Raw genomic sequence first — 25,886 nt, 5'->3', positions numbered from 1 at the left:
TTGCCTTGGATTTTACTCTTGTTCAATTATTACTATTTTCCCTAAACAATTACATTTTCATTTGGCATTATTTCACGCCAATGATAAAGGAGTACAAATTGATGCTATTGTGGGAATTATGATTCGCTTGATCATGTCTTTCTGCAATATCCGAATGCTAAAGGTGAATATGGCAGGAAACAGGTTATGCCCCTGTGCTGGAGCGAATGATAATGATACAAGTGCTTGTCTGTTCACGGCTTATGGTAGTTTAGAAACCAAACATGTTGGAATTCTGTTGACACGAAAAGGTCGTGTGTGAGTAGTGTTTTAGGCAAACTTTGTTTTCTATCTTATCTCTAACACTATCTCCTAATTTATAGAAAAGGTGACTCCTATCTTATCTAGTTCTGTAATTCACATGTATAAAACTCTTGTGTATCCTCGTGTAAAATTGTATCTTTTTCTTTGAATAAAAATTACTGTCTTCATCAGAAAATCTTAGTATACATGGTATAAATTTAGATTCGATCCATTGTTCCTCTTTTCCGGCCGTCATGGTATATCCTTCTTCGTCCGACTTGCCATCCGAGGCTGAAACTTTTATTGTTCAGTCGCCTCCTTCTGACTTTGCTCCCTCGTCAATTACTTGTCATCGCCTAAATGGTGAGAACTATATTGCCTGGTTTCAATCTGTGCGTCTGTTCATCACCAGTCGTCGGAAGCAACAATATCTCTCTAAAAATATGCATGTCCTTGATCCCTTTGACCCCCAATACGACACTTGGTTCACCGAGAACACCATGATTATGTCTTGACTCCTCAACTTTATGTTGCCCGACATTAGTGCGAACTTCATGCTCTACACCACCGCCTCGAAAATCTGGAACGTGACTAGGGAGACATACTCCAATCAGGAAAACATGTCCGCTTTGTTTGCCATTGAATGTCAGATTAATGACTTGAAGCAAGACGATCTCACTGTTACGCAATATTTCACCCAACTGTCTCGTTTATGGTAGCAGATCGATCTGTTCGAGTCTCCTGCTTGGCAAATTGGTGCAAAAGCTGAACTCTACAAAGGGTTGCTTGAAAAACACGTATTTTCCAATTCCTGTCGTGGTTGTCCGTCTCCCTTGATGATGTCCATGGTCGGATTCTGGGCATCAGGCCCCTTTTGTCTCTTCGTGAGGTGTTCTCTGAGGTTCGCTGCGAAGAAAGCTGTCGTTTTCTGATGCTTCATCCACTCGTTAAAAGTTCTGCCTTAGTTACCCATTAATCTGGTGGCGTCCATGTTAAGAGAGGTCGTCCCTAGTGCGATCACTGTCGGAAAACTGGTCTTGTTCGTGATAAATACTAAAAGCTCCATAGTCGTACGACCGACTAGACACCATCTAAATCCTCCTCGCGTCCATCTCAAGGTAACTCTACTGTCACGACATTGGAGGGTGGTTCCTTTACTCGTCAGCAGATGGACGATCTCCAGCAAATGTTTGGTCACTTATAGCTTCCTACTGCTCCTAAGTCCAAATCTGTATGCACTGTTAGTGATGGTAGTTCTCTTTTTGCCTTCTTATCCCCTTCACCTGGGTGTGTCTCTTGGATAGTTGATTCAGGGGCAAGTGATCATATGACGAGAAACTTCAGTCTTTTTTCCATGTTTCACAAAAACGGTGTCTCATGTAGTGTTCGTACTGTTGATGGCTCCCTATCACCGGTTGAGGGAAGTGGCTCAATTTGCCTTAATCGCCACATTCTTCTGTCTAATGTTTTCTATGTTTCGAGTTTGACTTGCAATCTTCTTTCGATTAGCAAATTATCTATAGATTTGGGTTGTACTTTTCATTTTAATCGCGATTGTTATGAATTTCAATATTTTACCTCGGGGATGGTGATTGGCAATGCTAGGCGTTGTGGTGGACTCTACATCCTTGAAGCTCATCCTACTCTCGTTGCAGCCCACTCACCTTCGCCATTTCTTCCTTCATTTGTTTCCGTTTATCCTACAGATGTGGTTGTCGAAATTGTGTTATGGTATTTTAGGTTAGGTCACCCCAGTTTTTATTATCTTGCAAAATTGTTTCCAAAATTGTTTATTACTAAAAATTCTGCATCATTTTCTTGTGACATTTGTTTTCTTGCAAAGAACATTCACAACTCTTATCCTCATTCTCCCTCTCGCTTGCCTAAACTTTTTCTTTAATTCACAGTGACATTTGTTGACCTTCACGTGTTACGGGTTTATATGGAATTCGTTAGTTTATTACTTTTATTGACGACCACTCTCGTACCACTTGGACATTTCTTATGAAGGACAAGTATGAGTCTTGTACTATCTTTAAATGCTTCCATAAAATGATTGAAACACAATTCCAAAGTTTTATTGGAATCCTTAAATATGATAATGGTGGGGAATATATCTCTCGCTCGTTAAGATCTTTCTTCCAGGAAAACGAAATAATCCACCTCACTTTCTGTGTCGACACTCCACAATAAAATGGGGTCGCCGAACGTAAAACTCGTCGTCTTCTTGAGGTAACTAGAGCTCTCATTTTTTTCTTCTAACGTTCAGAAATACCTTTTGGGTGAGACCCTCTTAACAACTACCTTTCTCATCAATCGTCTGCCTAGGAAGATTCTTGTCTTTAAGTGTCCCCAGGATATCCTTTCGACAAATTTCCTTTATTTCAAACATTTTACCTCTTCTGTTCCTTTTCGTGTCTTCGGTTGTACTGCCTTTGTCCATGACCATAATCCTCATAATTCTAAACTTGATCCTCGAGCGATTCGGTGTGTCTTTGTGGGTTATTCATCTCTTCAGAAAGGTTATCATTGCTACTCTTATTCTACAAAATGGGGTTTCACTTCTATGGATGTCATTTTTCAATAGCATAAATTGTTCTTCTCCGAAACCGAAATCTAGGAAGAGAGTGAGTTAAAATTTCAATTTTTATCGATTACTACTGAGTTACCCATCAGTCCATCTTCTATTGAAACAACTACCACTCCACAACCTCTTAACACCACCACATTTGCTGATGAAAACCAATCCATTAATCCCGCCGACTCTCATGAAACACCCATGTCATCTACCGATATTCTCACCTACAAAAGACGATCTAAACAAGCCTACCGTCCACACCGCAGCCAATGCATTGTCAAGAGCCAGAACCAGGTTTAAATCCCTCGACAGACAGAGGAGATGGTGACCAAAGTAAGTTTGATGTGCTGATTGATAATAGTGAGTTGCCAATTGCTCAAAGAAAGAGAGTTAGACGATGTACAACTTATCCTATTAGTAAATTTGTTGCTTATAGTAAACTAATGCCTAGTTTCAAGACTTTTACAAATCAGGTTGATCATATTCACATTCCAGAGACCATAGAGGATGCATTAAAAAGTCTCGAGTAGAAGAAGGCAGTTGAAGAAGAACTTTCAGCTTTAGAAAACAACAAAACATGAGTCATCGTTGATCTACCTAAAGACAAGAAATCGGTCGGCTGTAAATGGGTCTTTACTGTGAAATTCAAGGCAGATGGAAAAACTAAGAGATATAAAGCTAGGATTGTGGAAAAGGGGTTTACTCAGACTCATGGAGTTGACTATATGAGACCTTTGTTCCAGTTGCAAAACTCAACACTGTTCGAGTTCTATTATCCTTGGCGGTGAACAAGGATTGGATACTTTAGCAACCAAACGTAAAAAATACATTCCTCGGTGGCAATCTTGAAGAAGAGGTCTATATGCAAGTTCCACTAGGAATTCATTCTGGAAATAACCGGGTATGTAAATTGTTGAAATCCTTATATGGTCTAAAACAATCACCTCAAGCTTGGTTTGACAGATTTACGAAGGTAATGTTACAAGACAACTACAAACAATGTCAATTCGATCCCACTCTATTTGTAAAACTGCTCTTGATAAGAAAAAGTCAATCTTGATGGTCTATGTTGATATCATCATCACGGATGGTGACTTAGTAGAAATCGAAAAGTTGAAGACCTTATTAGCAAAGAAGTTTGAAACCAAAGATTTGGGAACTCTGAGATATTTCTTAGGCATGGATATAGCGAGATCAATAGAATGAATTGTCATAAATCAAAGAAAGTACATTCTAGACTTACTATCTAAAATTGGAATGACTAATTGCAAGCCCTCATAAGCTCCTATGGAAGTTAACCTGAAATTGTGTAAAGATGGAAACCCGGTAAACAAGGAACAATATCAAAGGCTAGTTGGTAAACTCATTTATCTAACTAGACCTGACATTGCTTTTCTCGTTAGCATTGTTAGTCAATACATGAATGATCCTTAAGAAGAACATTTAGAGGCAGTTAATCGAATCTTAAGATATCTAAAGATGACACCAGAACATGGGTTAATTTTCAGAAAACATGAAGATAGAACAGTTAAAATCTTCTCAGATTCAAGCTGGGCTGGAGAAATAACAGATATAAGGTCGACCACAGGATATTGTTCATTTGTGTGGGGAAACAAGTGACATGGAGAAGCAAGAAATAATCAGTAGTATCCAGGAGCAGTGCAGAAGCAGAATATAGGGCAATAACACTCAGGATGTGTGAAGAAATTTGGCTACAAAGATTCTTAACTGAACTAGAGATGTGCGAAAACTACTTTGAACTTCAGAGTGATAGCAAATCTGCAATAAGCATTGCAAAGAATCCAGTGCACCACGACAGAACAAAACATGTAGAGATCGACAGACACTTCATTGCATAAAAGGTAAATGGTGGAACTATGAAACTAAACTATGTCACCTCACAAAACCAGTTAGCTGATGTATTGACCAAGGCACTTCCGAGGATTACCTTCGACGAAATTACATTCAACCTGGGTCTTTACAATATTTACTCTCTAGCTTGAGGGGGAGTGTGAGTAGTGTTTTATTCAAACTCTGTTTCTTATCTTATCTTATCTCTGACACTATCTTCTAATTTATAGAAAAGATGACTCTTATCTTATCCAGGTCTCTAATTCACGTGTATAAAATTCCTATGTATCCTATTGTGTAAAATTGTATTTTTTTTCTTTGAATAAAAATGACTGCCTTCATCATAAAACCTTCGCTGATCAGCTTTGAATGTACACGGGTGAACTGTGGGGTTAGACCGAGAGAGGACCGGCTTAAATGTAGCTGCCTGCTTCAACGACGAGGGTTGTTCAGCTTTTGCAGCTGTTATTCGAGACCCTAACCGGCTTTACAAGGATGGTGCCTGATCTGACTTTAGCCGAAGCCTTTTCCATTCGAAACACACTTCCATGGCTGCGTAAGTAGGAGTTTAGATTCAATAATTGCTGAATCGGAATGCTTGAAAGTTGTGAATGCGTTGTTGCAGTTGTGAACATGCTCGTTGTTCAAGAATAGGTTGTGAACTCCTCGTCTGAATCTAAAGTGCTTATAAAATGAATTATTAATATAGTAAAATGTTTGTTTCAAAAAAAAAATATAGTAAAATGTATATCATACTTTAAACATGATTATAATATAACATTTTAAATAGGACTGTGATATAATATAATTATGATATGAATATTACATACATGTAAAGGATTGAAGGCTTTAAAAGCTCAAAGCAACTTGTGCTGCTTATTCTTAATTTTTTAAGCATGACCAAATACAATATAAAACATTGTTCTAGGAGCATTTTCTATATACATATGGCTGCTGTTGTTAACTCTTAGGCCTAATCCTACTTAACATGGCACAGCAAGAAACTATGGTACTCTGATAACGGAAAGTATTCGCAGTGGTACATTGGTGACACAGAGCTTGCAGAGTCGTAACCTAGGGCGGTGCTTCGGCTTGGTGACACAGAGACCCACAAGAGAAGAGTGAATTTTCAATTGTACAAGAATTGGCGTAGAAGGCAGCAGGTGCTCAATTTGACCAAGTGAAGCTCTTGGTGCAAAACCAGAACGAAATGATCAAGTCAGGCTGCCTGTCGAAACGATATAATGGAATGCTCGACCGCTAGGTTGTTGCCTTAGTTGTTGCCATGGAACGCTATGCTCTCAGTCGTGAAGATATTCAGTGGCTCAAACTAGGTGGAAAGTGGCAGATTTTGTTTCTTCAATTGTTAAGCAATTCCTTCTCCATCCATTACATTTTGCCGGAACATAATTGGAAACCTGATTATTTCTTTGCAGGCTACAAGAGTGAATTGCATAATGGAACATGAGCCATTGCATCCACTTGTATCATAAATATTAAAATAAAGTGTAGATATCGTAAATTTTAGTTACAATTTACTGAGGGACATAATTATAATTATAGTATAGTACGATTTTTTAAAGTTGAGTCGTTATGCTATAGAGCGGGTTGCAACAGAGAAGCTGAGGTGTAGGAGATTCCGTGAGGGATTATTATTGATATTCATACCCAGTTGGCCGAATATCCGTCTAGGGTATTTGTTGAGTTGACACCACATGTTATGCCTATATAGAGGGTACAAAACCTGATGATGTGTTTGTTTGGTGAGACCTACACTCCAAACAAGAGGATTTCAATATCAGTGAATCTGTCTCAGTCAACAGCCAAGAAGGCCAGAGATTCCCATGGTTCGAGAAGAGCGACGTCAACCCAGTCGCAGAGATCTAATCAGCGGTCCGATATAGGGTATCGTAGGAGACCATCAGCTTCACCTTCCGTGGTAAGCACTGGAGGTTCAAATAGAGTCAGCTTATTCAGAGTATTAGTATTGTGACAAGAGACGCTGAAGGAAATGCTTTAAACTTCTTAAGACTTGCTATGGATGTGGATACCTTGAGCACTTTGTGAGATATTATCCAATTGCTGTTACCGACGCTCCAGCTCGGTCTTAAAAGACGACCACAATAGCTCAACGTAGTAGTGAGTCTACTCAAAGAGGTACCAATGCAATTCATGGGAAGGAGAGAGTAGAGGTGTTTCTCAGCGTATTGTTGGGTTGGATGCTCGTGTTCCATCTCATCAATACGTTGTGAGAGCCAAAGAGGTAAATATATTTTTCTTGTGTCAAGTATACGACGCGCAGGAGGATGGTGACCGGCGTATAAGAATTCACCGCACGCAACTGCTTACATTTTCAGAACCGTGAGCTTGAACTCGATTCCAGTTTACCAAGTTTACTGGTTCTTAATAAAGCGCTTACTTGATGTTCTTAGAATAAATTTTGAAATAACTCGAAAATTGTTTTGTCAAGATTCGTCACTGATGAGGACCCTCCTTAACTACAAATAAACTCGAGTTAGCTGAAAATCCGATAAAAAAAACTCTATATAACTAAGCACTGGAGCAAGAATATGATGTTTACTTTGGAATATGACGATCTATACGCCATATTAATATGGAACAACTTGTTTGTACTTCATCCGAAGTCTAGACAACCTTTTTTGTAGTGCAGATTTCTCGTCCTTCTTCCCTAGTTTATCCAAATAGTATACAACCTTATTTAGGGTTACCATAACCTCCTCACTCTCATCCCCAAACTCTTCCTCTTGAATCCTCAAAACTCTCTTGAGCTGCTCTAGTAACTCGGCCTCACCCTTACCTAATCGGGTCTGAATCGAAACCAAACAATCCAAAGCCTCCCCTGCAATAACATAGATGAACATTACAAGTTTATACTAGAGCAATCATGATTTATGCATGGTCATGACTTCGGTCTATACGCGATACTAATCGTTAAGGTGTGCAAAACCACCAAAATGGCTCAAAGGAAACAATATTTGGGCTAATCAAACTTGGAAGTAGTAACACCTATCCGGAAAAAAATGGCAGCAGTAAATAAGATTAATAATATTTACCAACAGGGAGAGAATCTTTTCCGAATGCATTCTCGCGGATGTGTAAGGCCTCGAGTGCTATTTGTTCAGCTTCTTCATCCCGCTTTAAATGGTAAAGGGTGACAGCAAGATGCAGCATCGGGAAAGTGATGGACGGATTGTCAGGCCCCTCTGCTTTCGTCATGATTTCCAAACTCGCTTTCAACAACTGTTCGGCCGTTACAAAATCTTTCGACTGTGAATATGATGCTGCAAGATTTAGGTAGTGTGTAACTAAGCTGGGATCGTCTTTTCCTTTAAGTTTCTCGGTGATCAATAAACATTCCTCCAGCAGCTCCCGACCTTCTCTTCCTCTGCCAGCAGACAAATAACAACCGAATTAAGACTATGCTTTTACCAAAGGTAACATACAATACGAAGCGCAAGCCAATGTTACTCGGTGTCGAGTATATTGCATATCCTCATACCCAAGTCCGAATATGTTCCGGACAAGGATATCAAATAGATTGTTTCTAGATGCTATCCCATGTGAACAGTACTCCCACCCTGAGAGACATCTGGGGATATCGACAGATTGGTTTGTCATTAAGGCTTGGGAAAACCATGCATTAGAATTTACCGACTAGTCATTATTAGTCATAATCATGCATCGAACAAACCTTCCCACAGCATGAAGTAGTTCAGCTAAATCTATCCGCATATTCTCCATCATGCTATCATCTAACGACAAGTAACTTGAATCTTTCATTATCTGGAGAGCCTTTTTGTATAAATCAATGGCTGCATCTGCATTCCCTGTAAAGAAACGTGATACGATGAACTATACTTGAAGTTTAGCCTTTCATATCACTGGAGAACGTCTAATGATTGAAAACCAACACAAGGGCCCCGAATTCTGGATGCAGGTGGGAAGAGAAAAATAAGAGAAGCTACCTCTAGCACATTTTGCATGGGCTAAGGAACACATAGCAAGTCCAACTCTTCCATCATTTCTCCCCATATAACTTAGTATATATATATTTAAAATTCTGAAAAAAAAGGGAAAAAATAGTAAGTGAACAATGAACACAAAAGCCGCAACCGAATCAATATGAAGGGAATCCTCACTAACCTAATAAAAGAGTCTTCTGCACCGGTAACTTTACTCTCCTTCATTAAAAGACTTCCGAGACCAAACAAAGGTACAACAAGATCCTCACTTTCAACACCTCTATTTAGTTCCAAGATGCGAATCACACGATGATAAATATCGACTGCTTGTGTAGCTTTCCCACTAGAACTAAGAACTTTTGCCATTCCCAACAATGGTGTGACAAGGACAAGACTATTTTTACCTAGGAGAATACATGCATTTTGAGATAATCATCACTTATTTAAGCTCATGCAAATGTCAACAGTGGGAAAAATAGGCAACAATGATTAAGGCCCGTACCATGTTTGTTATCTAGAATATCCGTAACTCTTTTATTAACAAGCAAGGATTTCTCGAACTCCCCCAAATTTGAATACATGCTTCCCATATGCACAAGTATAGAGTCGAGAAGGGGTTCATCATCGTTTTGATCATCTATAATCTCACTAATCTGCCATCATGAAAATATGTACAACATTAAAAGAGGAAACAAGAAGAAAAGTTGTTAATGTATTCAGAGCACTTTAGTGTTTATCCATCACTTGGGCTGTTGGAACTTAAGAACCTATTAGCCACACGCACAGACAATCAACACGCGAATTTATGAATATAAGGAAAGCAAAAACAGGTAAAACGTAACATGTTCAAGTACAATACTTACAAAGTTTAAATGAGGGAAAGAAATGGAGCTCCTCGACATCAATGCCTTATTTTCATCATTATAATGAATTTCTCTCTCTTGAAACATGAAACCCTCTAGGATGTATTATTGTTCACATACAGTGTGTATATGTTTCATTAGCATCATTTAATTCACACATTCTAATGAGTGTACAACAAGATTAATTGAGATACGATATAAGAAGAAATAACTCTTCATTCCCTGAGATGAAACATTAGTATTTGCTAATGTTAGATTTAGCAATCTAGAATCACACCGGTAAGTTATTAGTAGCTGAGTGCACTATCGTGTGGTGTATAGCGAAGAAGCCTCGAAAACATAAAAACCGCGTATAAAAGGGAAAATAAAGTTACCACATCGAGCAGAGACCGTACAAACTTAAAATTTCCAACAGCCATGTAACCCAAGGCGATGACATCAAGAATAGCAGCTTCTTCCACGCCTTTTGAACCAGCATTCATCTGTTCTTTTACACCTTCATAATTTGCTTGAAGAAGATCTACAGCATCTTTCTCATTCCCGGTCGTAATTAAAGTTCTGACTTCATTGAACAGCTCTTGAAGCTGTCTCTCAAAGTCTCTAACACCATCAGAGGCACTTGCTTCATCAAACACTGTTTTAGACTTGCTAATACCAGATGGTAGGAATATGATTTATTTAAAGAGAAACTTCAAAACATTGCCAACGGTTTTCAGCTTCTTAATTTTTGTAGACTCATCAGTTAGAGGATGGCTAGAGAATGATACAACTAAACAGCTAATAATGAAATCAGAACAATGTCAAGATCATTTCATTGGTCAGACTTAATGGTAAAGACCTATGTTATTCGTACTTGAGTGCTGGACAGGTTTTTCTACAATCTTTTCAAGGATCATATCTCCATAGTTATGTCCAAATATGCATTGGAACCAAGTCCTTTAAGAAAAGTGAACAATCAAAGCAACACAAACAACGTCTGAAGCATGAGATTTTCAGATAAAGGCAAATCCCTATTTTATTCAGACTTGAATATCGGAAACTGGTTTTCCTGGTCATATCTTCATAAATTTTTCAAACACGCATAGGAAAAGGATACCATGTAATATAATGCATTAGAATTCCAGACTTGAATATAGGAAACGGGTTTTTCCTCGGACTTGAATATCGGAAATGGGTTTTCATGTCATATATCCATAGTTTTGTCAAAACATGCATAGGAAACAAATACCAAGTAACATAAAGCATAAGAATTTCAGATGTCGCAAGAGGTAAATTACGAAACAGTAACATTAATACAATGACAGAAAATAAACATGGATAATTAAGATAAATTCCCCACCTGTGGAAGCCAGAAGCAGCATTATCTTGATGAGGAGAGACATGGGTTTCCAATGAATCAACTGCAGCAAAAGGTTTCAACATAAATTGGCGGCTGCCAAAAGTTGAAATAGCTGGTACCAAGTAAAGCTTGAGCTTGGGTTTATGGCTCCGCAAAGTAAACGAGATAGAGCTGATACTCGAGTGGCAGCACTGTGAATGCAAGTTTATAGACACAGGGCTTGTCCTGAAACGATTTTAAAAGAAAACATCAATTCTCAAGAAAGGGTTCTTGTTTCTAGCCCAAAACTATGCACAGACTAGAGTTGAATAAGCAAGGAACAAGGAGACAGCTCGTGCTATTATAGAACCCGGAATAAAGAAAACCCCAAAAGTAATCCGAAAACAGTAGCAGATATATGAAGATAAAGATTGTACCTGTAATTTTTTAAAGAGGCAGAGGGGTGATGAATAGAAGCTGCCATGAGAGTGGGAAAGAGTTGCAGTGAGAAGAACACTGAATTTCCTTGCTTTGTGTTTTATTTTGTTTCCCAGTTTACTAGGCTGAGCCAGAGAGACGGCTAAGAGATTTGGGATTAGATTTGGGGGAATAGACTGAGGTGGCGTTTAGTTCGTTAAAATGTTGAAATTGGAATCTATGAAGGAATTAAAATTTGTAGGAATTGAAATTTAATTTTATATTTTATTTGTTTGGCAGGAAATAGAATTAGAATCCAATTTCATATTTTATTTAATTCGTAGACATGTAAGATGAATTTGATTTCAATAATGTAAAATAATAGAATTGTCTTTCTTATTTTTTTTTACTTTATTTTAGTTTATTTTATAATTTACAAGTAATAATATATTATAAAAAATTAAAAAATATTAAATTTTCATTTTATTGATTGATTATTCATTTTAATAAATTATAAAAATCATGCTAATAAACATTATAAGTTAAAATCATCGCAATCAAAATATGTTAATAAATTATCAAAAGATAGAGTAATAGTTCGATACATTCCAATCGGAGTATGTTAATTAGTTATAAAAAAATATACCAAAAACTATTTTTATTCAATATATGAATTAGAAACCCGACCCGACACGACTCAAAATAATAAAAAAATTATTTTTATTCAATAAAAACATTGACTTAATTGAAAAAAATTATATATAGAGGGGTATTATTGTAATTATTCCTAAACATATAAGGTAAAATTATATTTTTTTTCGGGTCGGTTCGGTTTTTTTCACTCTAAACCCGAATCCGACCCGAATATCACACTTAAAAAAACCCGACCCGACCCGAATATCACACTTAAAAAACCCGACCTGACCCGAACAAAATAAAGTTTCACCCGACCCAACCCAAATATATGAATTAGAGACCCGACCCGACCCGAAATAATAAAAAAATATTTTTATTTAATAAAAACAGTGACTTAATTGAAAAAAATATATAGAGGGATATTATTGTAATTATTCCTAAATATATAAGGTAAAATTATATATATTTTCGGGGCGGTCCAGTTTTTTTCACCCTAAACCCGAACCCGACCCGACCCGACCCGAAATAATAAAAAATATTTTTATTTAATAAAAACAGTGACTTAATTGAAAAAAAAATATATATATAGAGGGGTATTATTGTAATTATTCATAAATATATAAGGTAAAATTATATATATTTTCGAGTCGGTCCGATTTTTTCACCCTAAACTCGAACCCGACCCGAATATCACACTTAAGAAAACCCGACCCGACCTGAAATAATAAAAAAATATTTTTATTCAATATATGAATAAGTTACCAAAAGATTGATGAGGGTAATATGGTCAAATTTCAAATCCCTCCAACAAGGGAATAAAACTTTCCCTCATTTGACGGAATTGAATTCCATCTGGGATTTCAATTCCCTTGAAAAACTTGAACTAAACATGGGAAAGTGGTAGAATTTAATTTCAATTCCCATCAATTTCAAATGATTCCATCCGATCAAACGCCACATTAGTTGTCATTACTAGGGTACCCAACATAATACTTGTACATTTGTGTTCGATTTGAGTTTATTCTTATTTTAAAAATATTTTTAATTAATATATTTTAATTTTTAAAAAATTAATGATGAAAGTGATTATTTCGAACATAGAATTTAATAAATTTTAATGCATTTCATCCATTTTCAAAGATAAACTATTCATTTAATCATTTATTTATTCTTGAACCTATTTAATCATCAAATTATTTTTTTAAAGGTAAAGTACATAAATAGTCCCATGACTATAGAATATTATTTTGTTGAGTCATTCGACTATTAAATATTATAAAAGATCACCCGACTATTCATTATGTTTCTAATTTGTCACTTCCTGTTAAAAAATTGATATAGTCTGAGTTGAACGTTAACCTGCCGAATGAAATATGATAAAATTTGATTTCATAATCTCAAACGATTATCATATCTCAGTTAGCATGTTAATTTAATTTTTTAACGTAAAAGGATGGGTTTAGAACATAATAAATAGTTAGGTGATCATTTTGTAATTTTTAATAGTCGAAGACTCAACAAAGCAGATGAACTATTTTGTAACTTTTAATAATTAGGGGGCTCAACAAAATAGTATCTTATAGTCGGGGGATAATTTGCGTACTTTACCCTTTTTCTAAATTACTCATTGTTTGGTTTAACAGAAATGATAATGTGATATGGTATAATAACTTTAATCATTAAAACTTACACATTCTATAAAATTGATCATAATTCAATAAATCTCTAATATTTAAAAATCCTATTTTTTTAGTTTGAAATAATTTATTAATTTAATAATAATAATTATCATTAAATTAATCCTCAATTTTTTATTATCTGAAAAGTTTTCAGTATTCTCTTTCGACTTCATCCTCCACAATCTCAATTCTTTCATGATTGTCATGTTTCAGACATTGATTTCTCCCAATTTTGTGCTTTTATTCATCTTTATCTTGTCTTTCCCTTATTCCTAGGCTTCAACATAAAATATTAAAGTCTTTTACTAAATTCAAACTCCATTGTTAATTTCACCAAAAACTATAGTAAGATTATTGACTTCGTCGTCATCGTTAACAACATCATCCTTTTCAGGAAACGACGATAACCATACAATTGCAAAGGTAATAATTGTAACAACCAACGAGAGAGTTAGGGATAATTCCTGGTGGAGAGTGTCCTCGAATGAGTTCACTAGAATTAAGGATAATATAAAAAGTTTAATATCGGATGACAATGGATTGGGCGTTCTTTGTTGAAGACAATTTCAAAACGGGTGTGCTATAAATGAGTTTCGACAAAAGGTTTTACATGTTTCAAAGGATGAAGAAGATGGTAGTGACAGTGGCAATAGTGTAATGGTTCACAAAGAAGGTCAGCCAATGAAACTCTTACAGAAGATGAAATAACCTATGAGGATCCATCATGAAGCCACAACCAACTGACACGACGTTATCCCATAGGAGTTTAATGCATCACTCACAAAGTTATACACGGGAAGATGAAATTTTAATGTTAGGTTCCATTCCTCCCATCCCCATGGTCGCTCATACAATTTGATCCATAAAAAAAAAATACTAAACTCATAGTTCGACTCAACAATAGATTATTGATCTCGAGCCGACAAATTCTGCATTCGAAAAAAATATCATATCATTTGATGGTCGTCGACGGTTCACCTTCATCCTCTCCTCTTTTTCCTTTACAACCTTCACTATACTCTTTCTCATCATCATGACATCAAACTCAAACAAAATTCAGAAACAATTTCACAGACATAAAACATCAATAAACGAGAAGATTTATAACTACTACACCAAGTCCTCCTTATATAATCTAACGATTAATACGCCCTAAATGGTCAAAACAACACATCAATCTAAACAAGGCGATGTGTTTATCCGAAAATGACCTAATAAATGCCGGTAGCGATTCAACAGTAAAATCTCAGGTCAAGCCACTTTATGACATCTCTTCGACTAAATGGGGATAAATGTTGTATCTCTGCTAAAGAATCTCTAGAGGATCCAAAAGCATTTCTGAATGTTTGACGCTTTGAGAACTCCAAAAGACATAAAGTGAACGTTTCCAGAAAAAGGACCTTAAATGTCTATCTATCAAAAAGTTGTGATCTCTTTACGTGATCTTTGATAGGCCCACGTGAACTATCAGAACTAAATTTATTCTTACCAGACTGTATCAACATAATTTATTGGCCTACGAGTAGCCATCATATCTTATATTAAAACTAAGAGTTACTATAAAATTTATTGACCCAAACCGAGAGAATAGATGCAATCTAGGTGGAACCACCTCATCCTCATTTACTTCTCTTCTACCTCACTGTAGAAATAGGGAATATTAAAAGAGGTGAACTATCTATAACTATAGCAACTCATTTCTCATGAACAATTTCATCCACATGTTTATTTATAGATTGAATTAATACATAAGTTTATTTGAAATATGTATATATATTGTCTGATTTGGTTTTTAAATTATATTATTTTTTTTACTTTTAGTTTTTCAAAAAGACAACGTTATTTTTTGCCCCACATCGTTTAAAAACATTATTGACACATATTTTATTGGATGGATAAAGAGTACTAAAGAGATAAATATATATCATTGAAATTTTAAATTATCATATATTTTAAGTATTTTCTATTAATATTTTAATTTCATACCCTTAAAATTTTGTAATTATGCACCTTTAAATTTATAATATAATCTCTTAAAAATTTATAATCTCTATTATAAGACCTAACTCTATAAAATATAACTTTATTCCAATGTAAGAGCAAGGATGATACTGTCACGCTCGACGAGCACGAATGAGCACAATTAATGATGAACACCATTAAATTAATTTATAAAATGTTAAATTATAAAGTACTAAAAGTATAATTATAAATTAGTTAAAAATCTAAATGTAATTTAATTAAAATATAATATTTATAAAATATTACTTTTTATAATCTTATTTTAATTATAATTAGATCGAATATTAATTTGAGAAATTTATAAACCCTAATTTATTTTTATAACTTTGAAGCTCTCGCCTCCGCCGCCGTCATCACCGTCGCCACCATCGTCACTGTCACTGGTATCATCTTTCACCGCTGACGAACGAAAAAGACTAAATCATAGGCGAAAGATGATATCGGTGGTGGTGACGACGAAGACTTCAAAGCTATGAAAATAAATTAGAGTTTATAAATTTTCCAAACTAATATTTGATCTAATTATAATTAAAATAAGATAATAAAAACTAATGTTTTATAAATATTGTCTTTTAGTTAAATTACATTTAGATTTTTAACTAATTTATAATTATATGTTTAGTACTTTATAATTTAATGTTTTATAAATTAATTTAATGGTGTTCATCGTTAATGGTGCTCATCCACGCTTGATGAGCTTTGTAGAATTTTTCGTAAGAACAAGCATATTTTGTCGAATAGTTACATTGTTCATTTTTGTTTCTTCATATTTCCTTATATCATTAATTATAGACCCACTAAAAGAAAAGAACAATTAATGATGAGCACCATTAAATTAATTTATAAAACGTTAAATTATGAAGTACTAAAAGTATAATTATAAATTAGTTAAAAATCTAAATGTAATTTAATTAAAATACAATATTTATAAAATATTACTTTTTATAATCTTATTTTAATTATAATTAGATCAAATTTTAATATGAGAAATTTATAAATCCTAATTTATTTTTATAGCTTTGAAGCTCCCGCCTCCGCCACCGTCGTCACCGCCGCCACCATCGTCGCTGTCACTGGTATCATTTTTCACCGCTGACGAACGACAAAGACTAAATCGTCGGCGAAAGATGATATCGGTGGTGGCGACGACGGAGACTTCAAAGCTATGAAATTAAATTAGAGTTTATAAATTTTCCAAACTAATATTTGATCTAATTATAATTAAAATAAGATAATAAAAACTAATGTTCTATAAATATTGTCTTTTAGTTAAATTACATTTAGATTTTTAATTAATTTTTAATTATATGTTTAGTACTTTATAATTTAATGCTTTATAAATTAATTTAATGGTGTTCATCCACGCTCGACGAACTTTGTAGAATTTTTCGTAACAACAAACATATTTTGTCGAATGATTATGTTATTCATTTTTGTTCCTTGATATTTCCTTAGATCATTAATTCTAGACCCACTAAAAAAACTATTCTTTATTTCCTTAGAGTCCCCTTTTCCTACCCTCGATTAGTATTAAATTTAAAATTAGTAAAAAAAAAACTTTGTCCCTACTTAATCTCTATGAGAACTTTTTAAAGTTTGAATTTGTACAAGAGTCAACCATCATGCTACATGGGCTGAATCTATGGGCTTTAGATAACAAAAAGAAGATCAAGAAAAAAGCGTTGATTGGGTCTGGAGACTTTCATTTTTCATAAACCCTATTGGCATCTAATTCTCCTTAGCTCCTACCGCAATTTCCACTTGGGAAGACCACACATGGCTGCCGGCTCAGGCTTATCCCACACCCAAAACCAATGGGAATTCCGCTGGTATTTTTCTCTTTGTCTCTCCCTTTTCCACTCTTACAATTCCATGAGTTTCATCCTCTTACTTCCTAAAGTTACATTCTTTCACTTTTCCATTCATTTTCTGGGTTTCTTTTTTCGTATATGCAGTGATTTGGAGGTAGATTTTGAGTCTGAAGAGAATTCTTCAATAGTCTATCATGCATTGGGTGTTGATAAAGAGGTAATGTTTTTAACCTTCAATGATATTGAACCCCTTCTTATTTATGAGAAATATTGTAATTATTTTTAGCAAAATTAAAATTTGGTTCATGTTGTAATGCCAGTTGCAACCAGATAAAGTGAAGAGGCAAATGTCAATCTCTGATGGGAAACTTTCGGTGTAATCCACTTGTTACTCTAACTTCTTAGTTTAAACTATATGTCCCCCTTTGTATAATTGCTTCCAAACTCATCTTTTATGGGAATTGCATGGTTGGTATCCTATATAACCATGTTACCAGGCACATATTTTCATATAGTGTTGGAAAAATATTGAAAATGTTTGAGCATACCCGAGTTAGACACGTCTCCGTATCGGATTGCCGCTTCGAATCCGAGAAACATGGTGTTACCTTTGTGCTTTGGTGGCACCTTAATCTCGAGTTTTTTACATTAGAGTTTAGGGGGGGTGTGGAGATAGGAATGGCTTATCTCTTGTTCCATAATCCAACAAATGATATCCTAAATGCAGGGGGACAAGAAACTTTATGGGGTGAAAGTTCTCGGATGGTAGTAATCTTTGTTATTCGGACTCGAGTTTGAGTATCATATACAAATTTGTTTTTCATACAAGTACGTTCAAATTTATCTATGTTTTCTATGTATTTGGTAAATCCTTAGAGGACCATATCATCGTACTCGCGTCTAAATATGCGTTAGACATTAGTACTTCAAGCAAAGAGAAGAATCCGAGCAACATAGGGTGCTGATATTTTACTTCTTTTTCTGAAGTATTTCTGGTTTTGAACGCTTTATTCCTTCTAATGCCGTTTCCTAACCACATTTTGTAAATAATTAGGCACTTTGAAGCAGTCGAAGCAAGGTTTCTCCGTGCATCGTTTTCAGCTTTTGTTGATGTACTCACCCTCGCCACGAAAACCATCGAAGAACTCGGGCCAGGAATGGTATTGTGATGTTTGATTATTGTGATCTTGCTACAAATGCAGTGGGATTCTGGCATTAATGTATTCTTTTTTTTTTCTTGTACTTCGTCTTTGAATTCTTAACTATATATGTGTGATTTTTGTTGGGATGTAAGAAGTTCACCTTCTAGCACATTATCATTATCTGGCAGGTTCTTCCTTGTATGTTGATCAGCTCTAAAAATGTGGAACTATTACTAAGCTCTCTTTGGTTTAAGAGGTGTTTGGTTCACGTAATGTAATGTAAGAAAATTTCTCTAAATAAGATTTTCGAAATCTGATATTACCCTATCCATTATTGAGAACGTAATAATAATCGTGTTTCATCTGTTTGACAAGAATGTAAGATTATATTGTTTGGTTGGAGAATATAAGATTACTTGAATGCTTATTAAATTACTCTTGTAATATATTTTACTTTTAACAAATTTCAAAGATTAAATTGCAAATATTTATATAAAGATTCATAGAAATATTTATTGTACACCATTTAAATTTAGTAAAACTTTATATTTAACTTATTAATATATTACATAATTTTTTGGCTTCATGATATCACTTGTTTAAGAATCGCTATTGTAGTAGGTTCTTTGCTCTCTTTAGTACGGGATTTAGTCTTCATTTTTTTTTCATTCTTTGATTAGTTTGATTATAAGAAAAACTAATCATATATTTAAAATCTTTTATGTTATTTTCTAAAAGTAATTTTAAAATACATTAGTTTTATTATTATTATTTTTGAAAAAAAAATTATTAGGGGTTGTAATTTTTTTTAGGGGAAATAGGGTACGTAGATTGTATTAACTACAAAGTGCATTGTTTAGAATAATATCAAAAATATATTCAGGACAATTATAAATAAAATACAACAATGAACAATTAGTGAGAAGCTGATGAGCAATAGTGAACCTGAAAAATCTGAAAAATATCCAAAGCGAACGAATAAAAAATCAATCTCCCCTTAATCGCTGTTCCATCGTATCATCATGAGAAGAAACGAGAGATGACAAATGATTGGTCTTTAAAAAGAAGTTGTGACCCAGATAAAGGAAAACACGACTAATGAATAGCATCATGAGAAGAGCGAGATCATGAATTGGACAGACATGAAATATCTAGTCCATGTAATAGACTCATGACAAATGAAGAGATCAATACGACAATACCTGCCCGGACAAAGACTAACCGACACATATATCCGAAAACCAACAAAATGTCACGTATAAATGAACGAAGTAACCAGACATCAAGGAGACAAACAACCAAGTAAACTCGTAGAACCATACATCAAGAAGAAGAATGGAAGAAACCTGCACCGCGAACCCGAAGACATCAATAACCATAATATATTTTATCAGATATTAGACCGAAAAAAAAACATCGCTATAAATATATTAAAATACAACTGAAAAATAATAAAATCAAATAACAATCTACTAAGAAAAAGCATAAATGACAGGGAAGTGGCGGGATAAAGCCACCGTCGATGTATTGGACACCAAAATTGCTTGTAACACTGGTATGCATAATGATAAAAAGAGAGATGAAAAATGATAGAGAAATAAAAAGGTGTGATACAATAAACTCAATTTTTTGAGTTGAATTAATGTTAGATATTATAATGATATATATTTAAGTAAAATAAATGTAACTCATTTATCATTCTTACCAAAGTTATATTGTCAAGTAAAATTTAATAAATATATTTTAAGTGTGATAAAATTTAATTTTAATAACAAATTTACATAATAAAAAGACTTAATTCATGAAATTTTATTTTTAAAATAAAATATTTTCACTTTGTTAAATAATTTTTAAAAGGTTATTAAAATTAATTTTTAATAAATATCTTTATTATCATTTTAAAAATAAAATATAAAACATTTTTAATAAATACCTTTGTTAAATATAAAAACCATTATTTAGCATTTGAATAATAAAGCAGTAAAAAGAGGAAAAAGGAAAAACCAACAAAGAAAATAATTGCTTAAGAAGAGAGGAAAGAGGGCAGTTTGGTTACGAGGAAGTCCATTCTTTCTCTCCCAATTTCATTTTTCTCATTATATTCTCTTCTTCTTCCTCCTCTAATTCGAAACATAAATAGAGATGGCTAAATGTTTTGGAAAATGGAGAGAGTTTTGAGAGGAGAAGAAGAGAATCGGGCAAAATTGGGGTTTTATATTGTAAATTTCCTTTGAATTTCTGGGTTTTGATTCAAATTAATAACAGAATCCGAGATTTCAAGAGACTCGGAGTCTGTCTCGGTGTGTGAATGGAGTTTGATAATATCGAGTGTGTGTCGTCCTCAGAGGGATTGAATGAGGATGAGATCCATCACCATAATCCTCTCCATCCAAATCCTCATCATGGTCACCATCAACTCTCATCGTCAAAGCCTCACAATGACACCAACAACGCCAACCATAGTAACGTCGTGGGTGCTACGGGGGATCACTCCCGCTACCAGCGTCCATGAGTTGTTAGAATGCCCTGTTTGTACCAATTCTATGTACCCACCAATCCATCAGGTCTTCTATTTTTTTTTCAATTTAATTGTGTATTCTTTGTATTCCAATCTCGGGTTTTCTTTTGTAGATTTTGCTATTTTTTGGTTTATTTTGTTGGTTGATGGGTTCGAATATATTTGCCTTGCATTTAATTGGGATTTTCATTATGTTTTGATTCTAGATTGTTTCTTCGTTGGATTTTGGTTCAGAAATTTTAAACCCCTCAGTTTGATTTATGGTTGCTTTTCAAATTTGGATGGAATTTCTGGGTTCTTTTAACATATAGCTTTAGCGAGGCTGTTTTAGAAATTATTAGGTTATAAGAACAACAATGATATTCTTTTAGTGAAAGATCATGATATTAAGAGGGTTTAGGGTAGTTACTACTTTGGCTTATTTAATGACGGTGCCTCTCCCTGTAGAGATAGTACCGTTGATGAATCAGCCGAACATTATACTATGGCCAATGATTGCCCTTCAAGTAGGATTGGGTTTGAGGAAGTCAAAATGACTCTTAGAAAGATGGGGAGGGACAAAGCTGTCGGCCCAGATCAAATTCCTATCACTGTGTGGTTGGCCCTAGGAGAAGAGGGAGTTAAGTGGTTGACCAACATTTTATATTATTTAGAGACTACCAAGATGCCAGAGGAGGAGAGAGTCTACGGTGATACCAATCTATAAGAATAAAGGAGATCCCCAACGTTGTGGAAACTATAGAGGTATTAAATTACTCAGCCATACCATGAAGCTTTGGGAAAGGGTTATAGAGGCTAGGTTGAGACAGGTTACTAGGGTTTCGGAAAACTAATTTGACTTTATGCCAGACAGGTCTACTACGGAGGCGATTCATCTACTTCGACGGCTTATGGAGAAATATAGGGAAAAAATAGAGATCTTCACATGGCGTTCATTGACCTTGAGAAGGCGTATGATAGCGTTCCCCGCGAGACGATCTGGAAGATCCTGGAAACGAGACGGATCCCAACTGTTTATATCCGGGCGATTCGTGATATGTACTGTAGATCTACTACATACGTCAGGACTACAGTTGGCGACACCGAGGCTTTTTCGGTGGAAATCGGACTCCACCAGGGGTCGGCACTTAGTCCTTACATCTTCGCCATGATTATGGATGACATCTATTGTGCGACACCAGACGGTGTTCCATGGTGCATGCTTTTCGCTGACGACATTGTCCTAGTTGCTGAAACAAAAACTGAGCTGAACAGTAGACTGGCTACCTAGAAGACTGCTTTGGTAGAAAAATGTCTAATGATCAATATTGAAAAGACAAAGTATTTATGTTTAAACTTCAGTGGAAACCAAAACGATGAAGATGTAGAAGTATGCATAGAAGGACACGTTCTCCCCTCAAAGGATTGTTTCAAGTACCTAGGGTCTATGATACATAAAGATGGGGTGTAGATGATGACGTTACACACCGTATAAAGGCGGGATGGCTAAAGTGGAGGGCTGCAACTGGAGTTTTGTGTGACAAGAAGGTGCCTCTAAAACTTAAGGGAAATTTTTATAGAATGACAATAAGACCAGCGCTGCTGTATGGATCAGAATGTTGGGCTATCAAAAAGGATCACGTAAGGAGGATGGAGGTCGCAGAAATGAGAATGCTTCGATGGGCATGTGGTAAGACTCTGTGGGACATGACATCAAACTCTGCTATTAGGATGTCCTTGGGGGTGGTGCCTGTATCCGAAAAATTGAGGGAGGGAAGACTACGGTGGTTTGGGCATATCCTAAGGCGACAACCATCGGATGCGGTCAGGAGGGTAGAGTCGATTACAGTCGACGGTGCCAGAAGGAGAAGACGACGAAGGCGGAAGTGGGAAGACTGCTTGAGATCTGATTTGAAGGATTTAGCCCTTACCGAGGACATGACCTCTGATAGGAAATTATGGAGACTTACGACCAGGGTAGCAGAGTAGTGCGGGTCACATCTATAGGGTGTGTCATCTATGTCTTCTTTTAATGCATTTATAGTAATTTTCATGACTTCTACTTTTTATACGTTTCTGTCATTTGAATTTATGAAGGCTTAAAACTAGGATAGCGAGTAGTGACTTACGACCAGGGTAGCAGAGTAGTGCGGGTCACATCTATAGGGTGTGTCATCTATGTCTTCTTTTAATGCATTTATAGTAATTTTCATGACTTCTACTTTTTATACGTTTCTGTCATTTGAATTTATGAAGGCTTAAAACTAGGATAGCGGAGTAGTGTTACCTTAGTTTAGGTTTTATCCCATTGGACTTTATTCATTCTCGTAGCTTGCTAACGTTGACTACTGTGTATCATTCTCTTCATGTTTTCTCTTTTTAAGTTTTAGTCGAGTCTTACGGTTCTGTCTATATACAGAGATTTTTTACGCAGGGATTTATTTGCAGGGAGTACTTCCCAGTACAAACGCGCTTATGAAGACTGTATATGAAAACTATTCAACTATGTATTTCTTTATTTATTTATACATGCATTGTATTTTATCTTTATTTTAATTTTTGACTGCCAGAGGTCTTCTACAGAAGCTGATCTCAACCATGCGTTGGGGGCAACCTACTATTCTACCTCCCCCTTATCCCATTGCATATGGGAATATGGTTTTGTTGTTGTTGTTATTGTTTATAACTGAATGATTGTTAGTAAGGACTGGATCGACCGAACGTCGGATTAATCTTGTGGCTATGTTGAGTCTCTTTTCCTAATTAGAAATGATTTGGATTGGTGGAGAATGTAAATATTTTGTTTGAAGTTTTGCTTGTTAATTGTTGCTGTCTAGCAAAGATAAGAGATGATATAGATCGGGAATTCGGGATAACTTGAGATTTTCTGTTTTTGCTTGATTTTATGCCAGAGAATGTTGTAATGGTATGGGACTCCGAGATCATTACATTTTTTTTTGATTATATAGTGAGTATAGATGAAGGGTGGACGATAAATTGCTCATTTAACACGACAGCTTTTTTGCAGTGCCAAAACGGGCATACACTTTGTTCTACCTGTAAAGTAAGAGTACACAACCAGTGTCCCACTTGTAGATTGGAACTGGGTGATATTCGATGTTTAGCATTGGAGAAAGTGGCGGAGTCCCTTGAATTGCCTTGCAAATACTGCACTCGGGGATGCCCTGAAATATTTCCATATTACAGCAAGCTCAAACACGAGGCGATTTGCAATTTCAGACCATACAATTGCCCTTATGCCGGATCTGAGTGTTCGGTTGTTGGGGATATTCCCTTCCTGGTTGCCCATCTGAGAGATGATCACAAGGTTGACATGCACACAGGAAGCACGTTTAACCATCGTTATGTGAAGTCCAACCCTCGAGAAGTTGAAAATGCTACTTGGATGCTAACAGTAAGTTTGTTCAGCTGTGCCATCTTTTGATTAGTTATTTCTAGGATGCTCGGATACGATCGGGCATGTTGCAAGTAGCCGAATAAAACTCTGTAACAATCTTCTTAATACGAACCCTAATCTGCTGGCTTTTCTGCTCTTTGTTAGGTCTTCCATTCTTTTGGTCAATATTTCTGTCTTCACTTTGAAGCCTTCCAGCTGGGTATGGCCCCGGTCTACATGGCATTTCTCCGTTTCATGGGTGACGAAGTTGAGGCTAGGAACTATAGCTACAGCCTTGAGGTTGGAGCAAACGGCCGGAAACTTACATGGGAAGGTACCCCACGTAGCATCCGTGATAGTCACCGGAAAGTCAGGGACAGCCATGATGGTTTGATTATCCAACGGAACATGGCACTTTTCTTCTCTGGTGGAGATAGGAAGGAGCTAAAGCTGAGGGTTACTGGAAGGGTATGGAAGGAACAACAAAATCCCGAGGGCGGTCCGTGCATACAAAACTTCAGTTGAATCAAAGTTTAACAACTTCTTGTCAGTTTGTTTGAACGATTTTCGGTCGTGTGTTCCACCTCTGTCAACCCCTTCTGGGATGTTGAATGGATGGAAAGTTTTCAGCTTCTATTGAATTGTGTAATAGACATGATTTTTCCCCATGCCCTTCCGTTTGCAAGCTTTGAGTATGATAATTAATTGTGTCGGGCACTTTTTTTTTTTTTACCGAAAGACATGTTTGATTGGATATACATTATCTTCAAAGATCGTATCTTTTATCCAATGCCTCGTCTACTATTTATAGCATTATTATATAATATGGTAACAATAAAACATGTTAATATTCTAACATTTAGGAAGACAAAATGTTATCGATTTTGTGAGCTCTTCTCACGAGCTTCTCAATCATTTTGCCTATCAATCGTCTGGGTTTGGCATGAAATTATATTGATTTACTTCGTTTATTTCACTCATTGGGAAATCAAATAATTCTAATCTTAATTGTCACGAAATTATTATTATTTTTCTAAAATAAGATGACGTCATAAATATATGAAACTATATATAAATTGACAATAAAATCTATGGGGGAAAAATAATAAAATCCTTAACTTCAACACAAAGCATCCATTTATAGAATAAAGTTCATAACTTTGCAACAAAGCATTCAACAGCAAAGCCCAGTGTAGTTAAGGGGTGATAGTGGTAGTAGTATAAGTTGATTTTTATTTTTTTTATGGAGTTGGAATAAATTTAGTTTAAATAATGGTGAAGTGCATAGATAATTATTTCACATGTAGGTGGTGAAAGAAAAATATTTCATAAACATGATTGTATGATTGTTATGTGTCATTTAATTATAGGGTAAAATACTCAAATGGTTCCCTGATTATAAGGTGTTAT

General features: G+C 35.3%; 2 protein-coding genes and 1 pseudogene across 4 annotated transcripts; 2 read left to right on the top strand and 1 right to left on the bottom strand.

The window, feature by feature from the left end:
• Positions 1–7,269: 7,269 nt before the first annotated feature.
• On the bottom strand, positions 7,270–11,453 carry LOC120191674 (nephrocystin-3). 3 transcript variants are annotated; one of them, XM_039194583.1, is made up of 9 exons: positions 11,313–11,453; positions 10,897–11,121; positions 9,932–10,205; positions 9,197–9,347; positions 8,876–9,098; positions 8,698–8,792; positions 8,424–8,559; positions 7,786–8,117; positions 7,270–7,571 (listed from the first exon to the last, which is right to left on the bottom strand). In XM_039194583.1, exons 1-9 carry the CDS (start codon positions 11,357–11,359, stop codon positions 7,321–7,323), a joined length of 1,734 nt encoding a protein of 577 aa, XP_039050514.1. In that variant the 5' UTR covers positions 11,360–11,453; the 3' UTR covers positions 7,270–7,320. The 3 variants fall into 3 exon arrangements, with proteins under 3 accessions (XP_039050514.1, XP_039050516.1, XP_039050515.1); XM_039194585.1 differs by having other exon boundaries at positions 9,932–10,157; XM_039194584.1 differs by having other exon boundaries at positions 9,932–10,202; positions 11,313–11,452.
• Positions 11,454–17,343: 5,890 nt separating this feature from the next.
• LOC120191676 lies at positions 17,344–18,762 on the top strand. Its single transcript, XM_039194586.1, has 4 exons — positions 17,344–17,458; positions 17,585–17,657; positions 17,761–17,816; positions 18,495–18,762. Exons 1-4 carry the CDS (start codon positions 17,406–17,408, stop codon positions 18,607–18,609), a joined length of 297 nt encoding a protein of 98 aa, XP_039050517.1. The 5' UTR covers positions 17,344–17,405; the 3' UTR covers positions 18,610–18,762.
• Positions 18,763–20,648: 1,886 nt separating this feature from the next.
• Positions 20,649–25,145, top strand: LOC120191675 (annotated as a pseudogene).
• The last annotated feature ends 741 nt before the right edge of the window (positions 25,146–25,886 follow it).

This window comes from Hibiscus syriacus, unplaced genomic scaffold (assembly GCF_006381635.1).
Source record: "Hibiscus syriacus cultivar Baekdansim isolate YM2019G1 unplaced genomic scaffold, ASM638163v2 tig00116971_pilon, whole genome shotgun sequence".
Classification (NCBI taxonomy): Eukaryota; Viridiplantae; Streptophyta; class Magnoliopsida; order Malvales; family Malvaceae; genus Hibiscus; species Hibiscus syriacus.
This window is presented reverse-complemented; position numbering and strand designations above follow the sequence as displayed.

Coding starts and splice junctions, on each gene's coding strand:
- LOC120191674 (XM_039194583.1), bottom strand. CDS start 11,359: ATGGCAGCTTCTATTCATCACCCCTCTGCCTCTTTAAAAAATTACAG. Junction 11,122..11,312: donor GCCTCTTTAAAAAATTACAG/GTACAATCTTTA, acceptor AAATCGTTTCAG/GACAAGCCCTGTGTCTATAA. Junction 8,118..8,423: donor CTACTTCATGCTGTGGGAAG/GTTTGTTCGATG, acceptor GTCTGCTGGCAG/AGGAAGAGAAGGTCGGGAGC.
- LOC120191676 (XM_039194586.1), top strand. CDS start 17,406: ATGGCTGCCGGCTCAGGCTTATCCCACACCCAAAACCAATGGGAATTC. Junction 17,658..17,760: donor CATTGGGTGTTGATAAAGAG/GTAATGTTTTTA, acceptor TTGTAATGCCAG/TTGCAACCAGATAAAGTGAA. Junction 17,817..18,494: donor TCTGATGGGAAACTTTCGGT/GTAATCCACTTG, acceptor GTAAATAATTAG/GCACTTTGAAGCAGTCGAAG.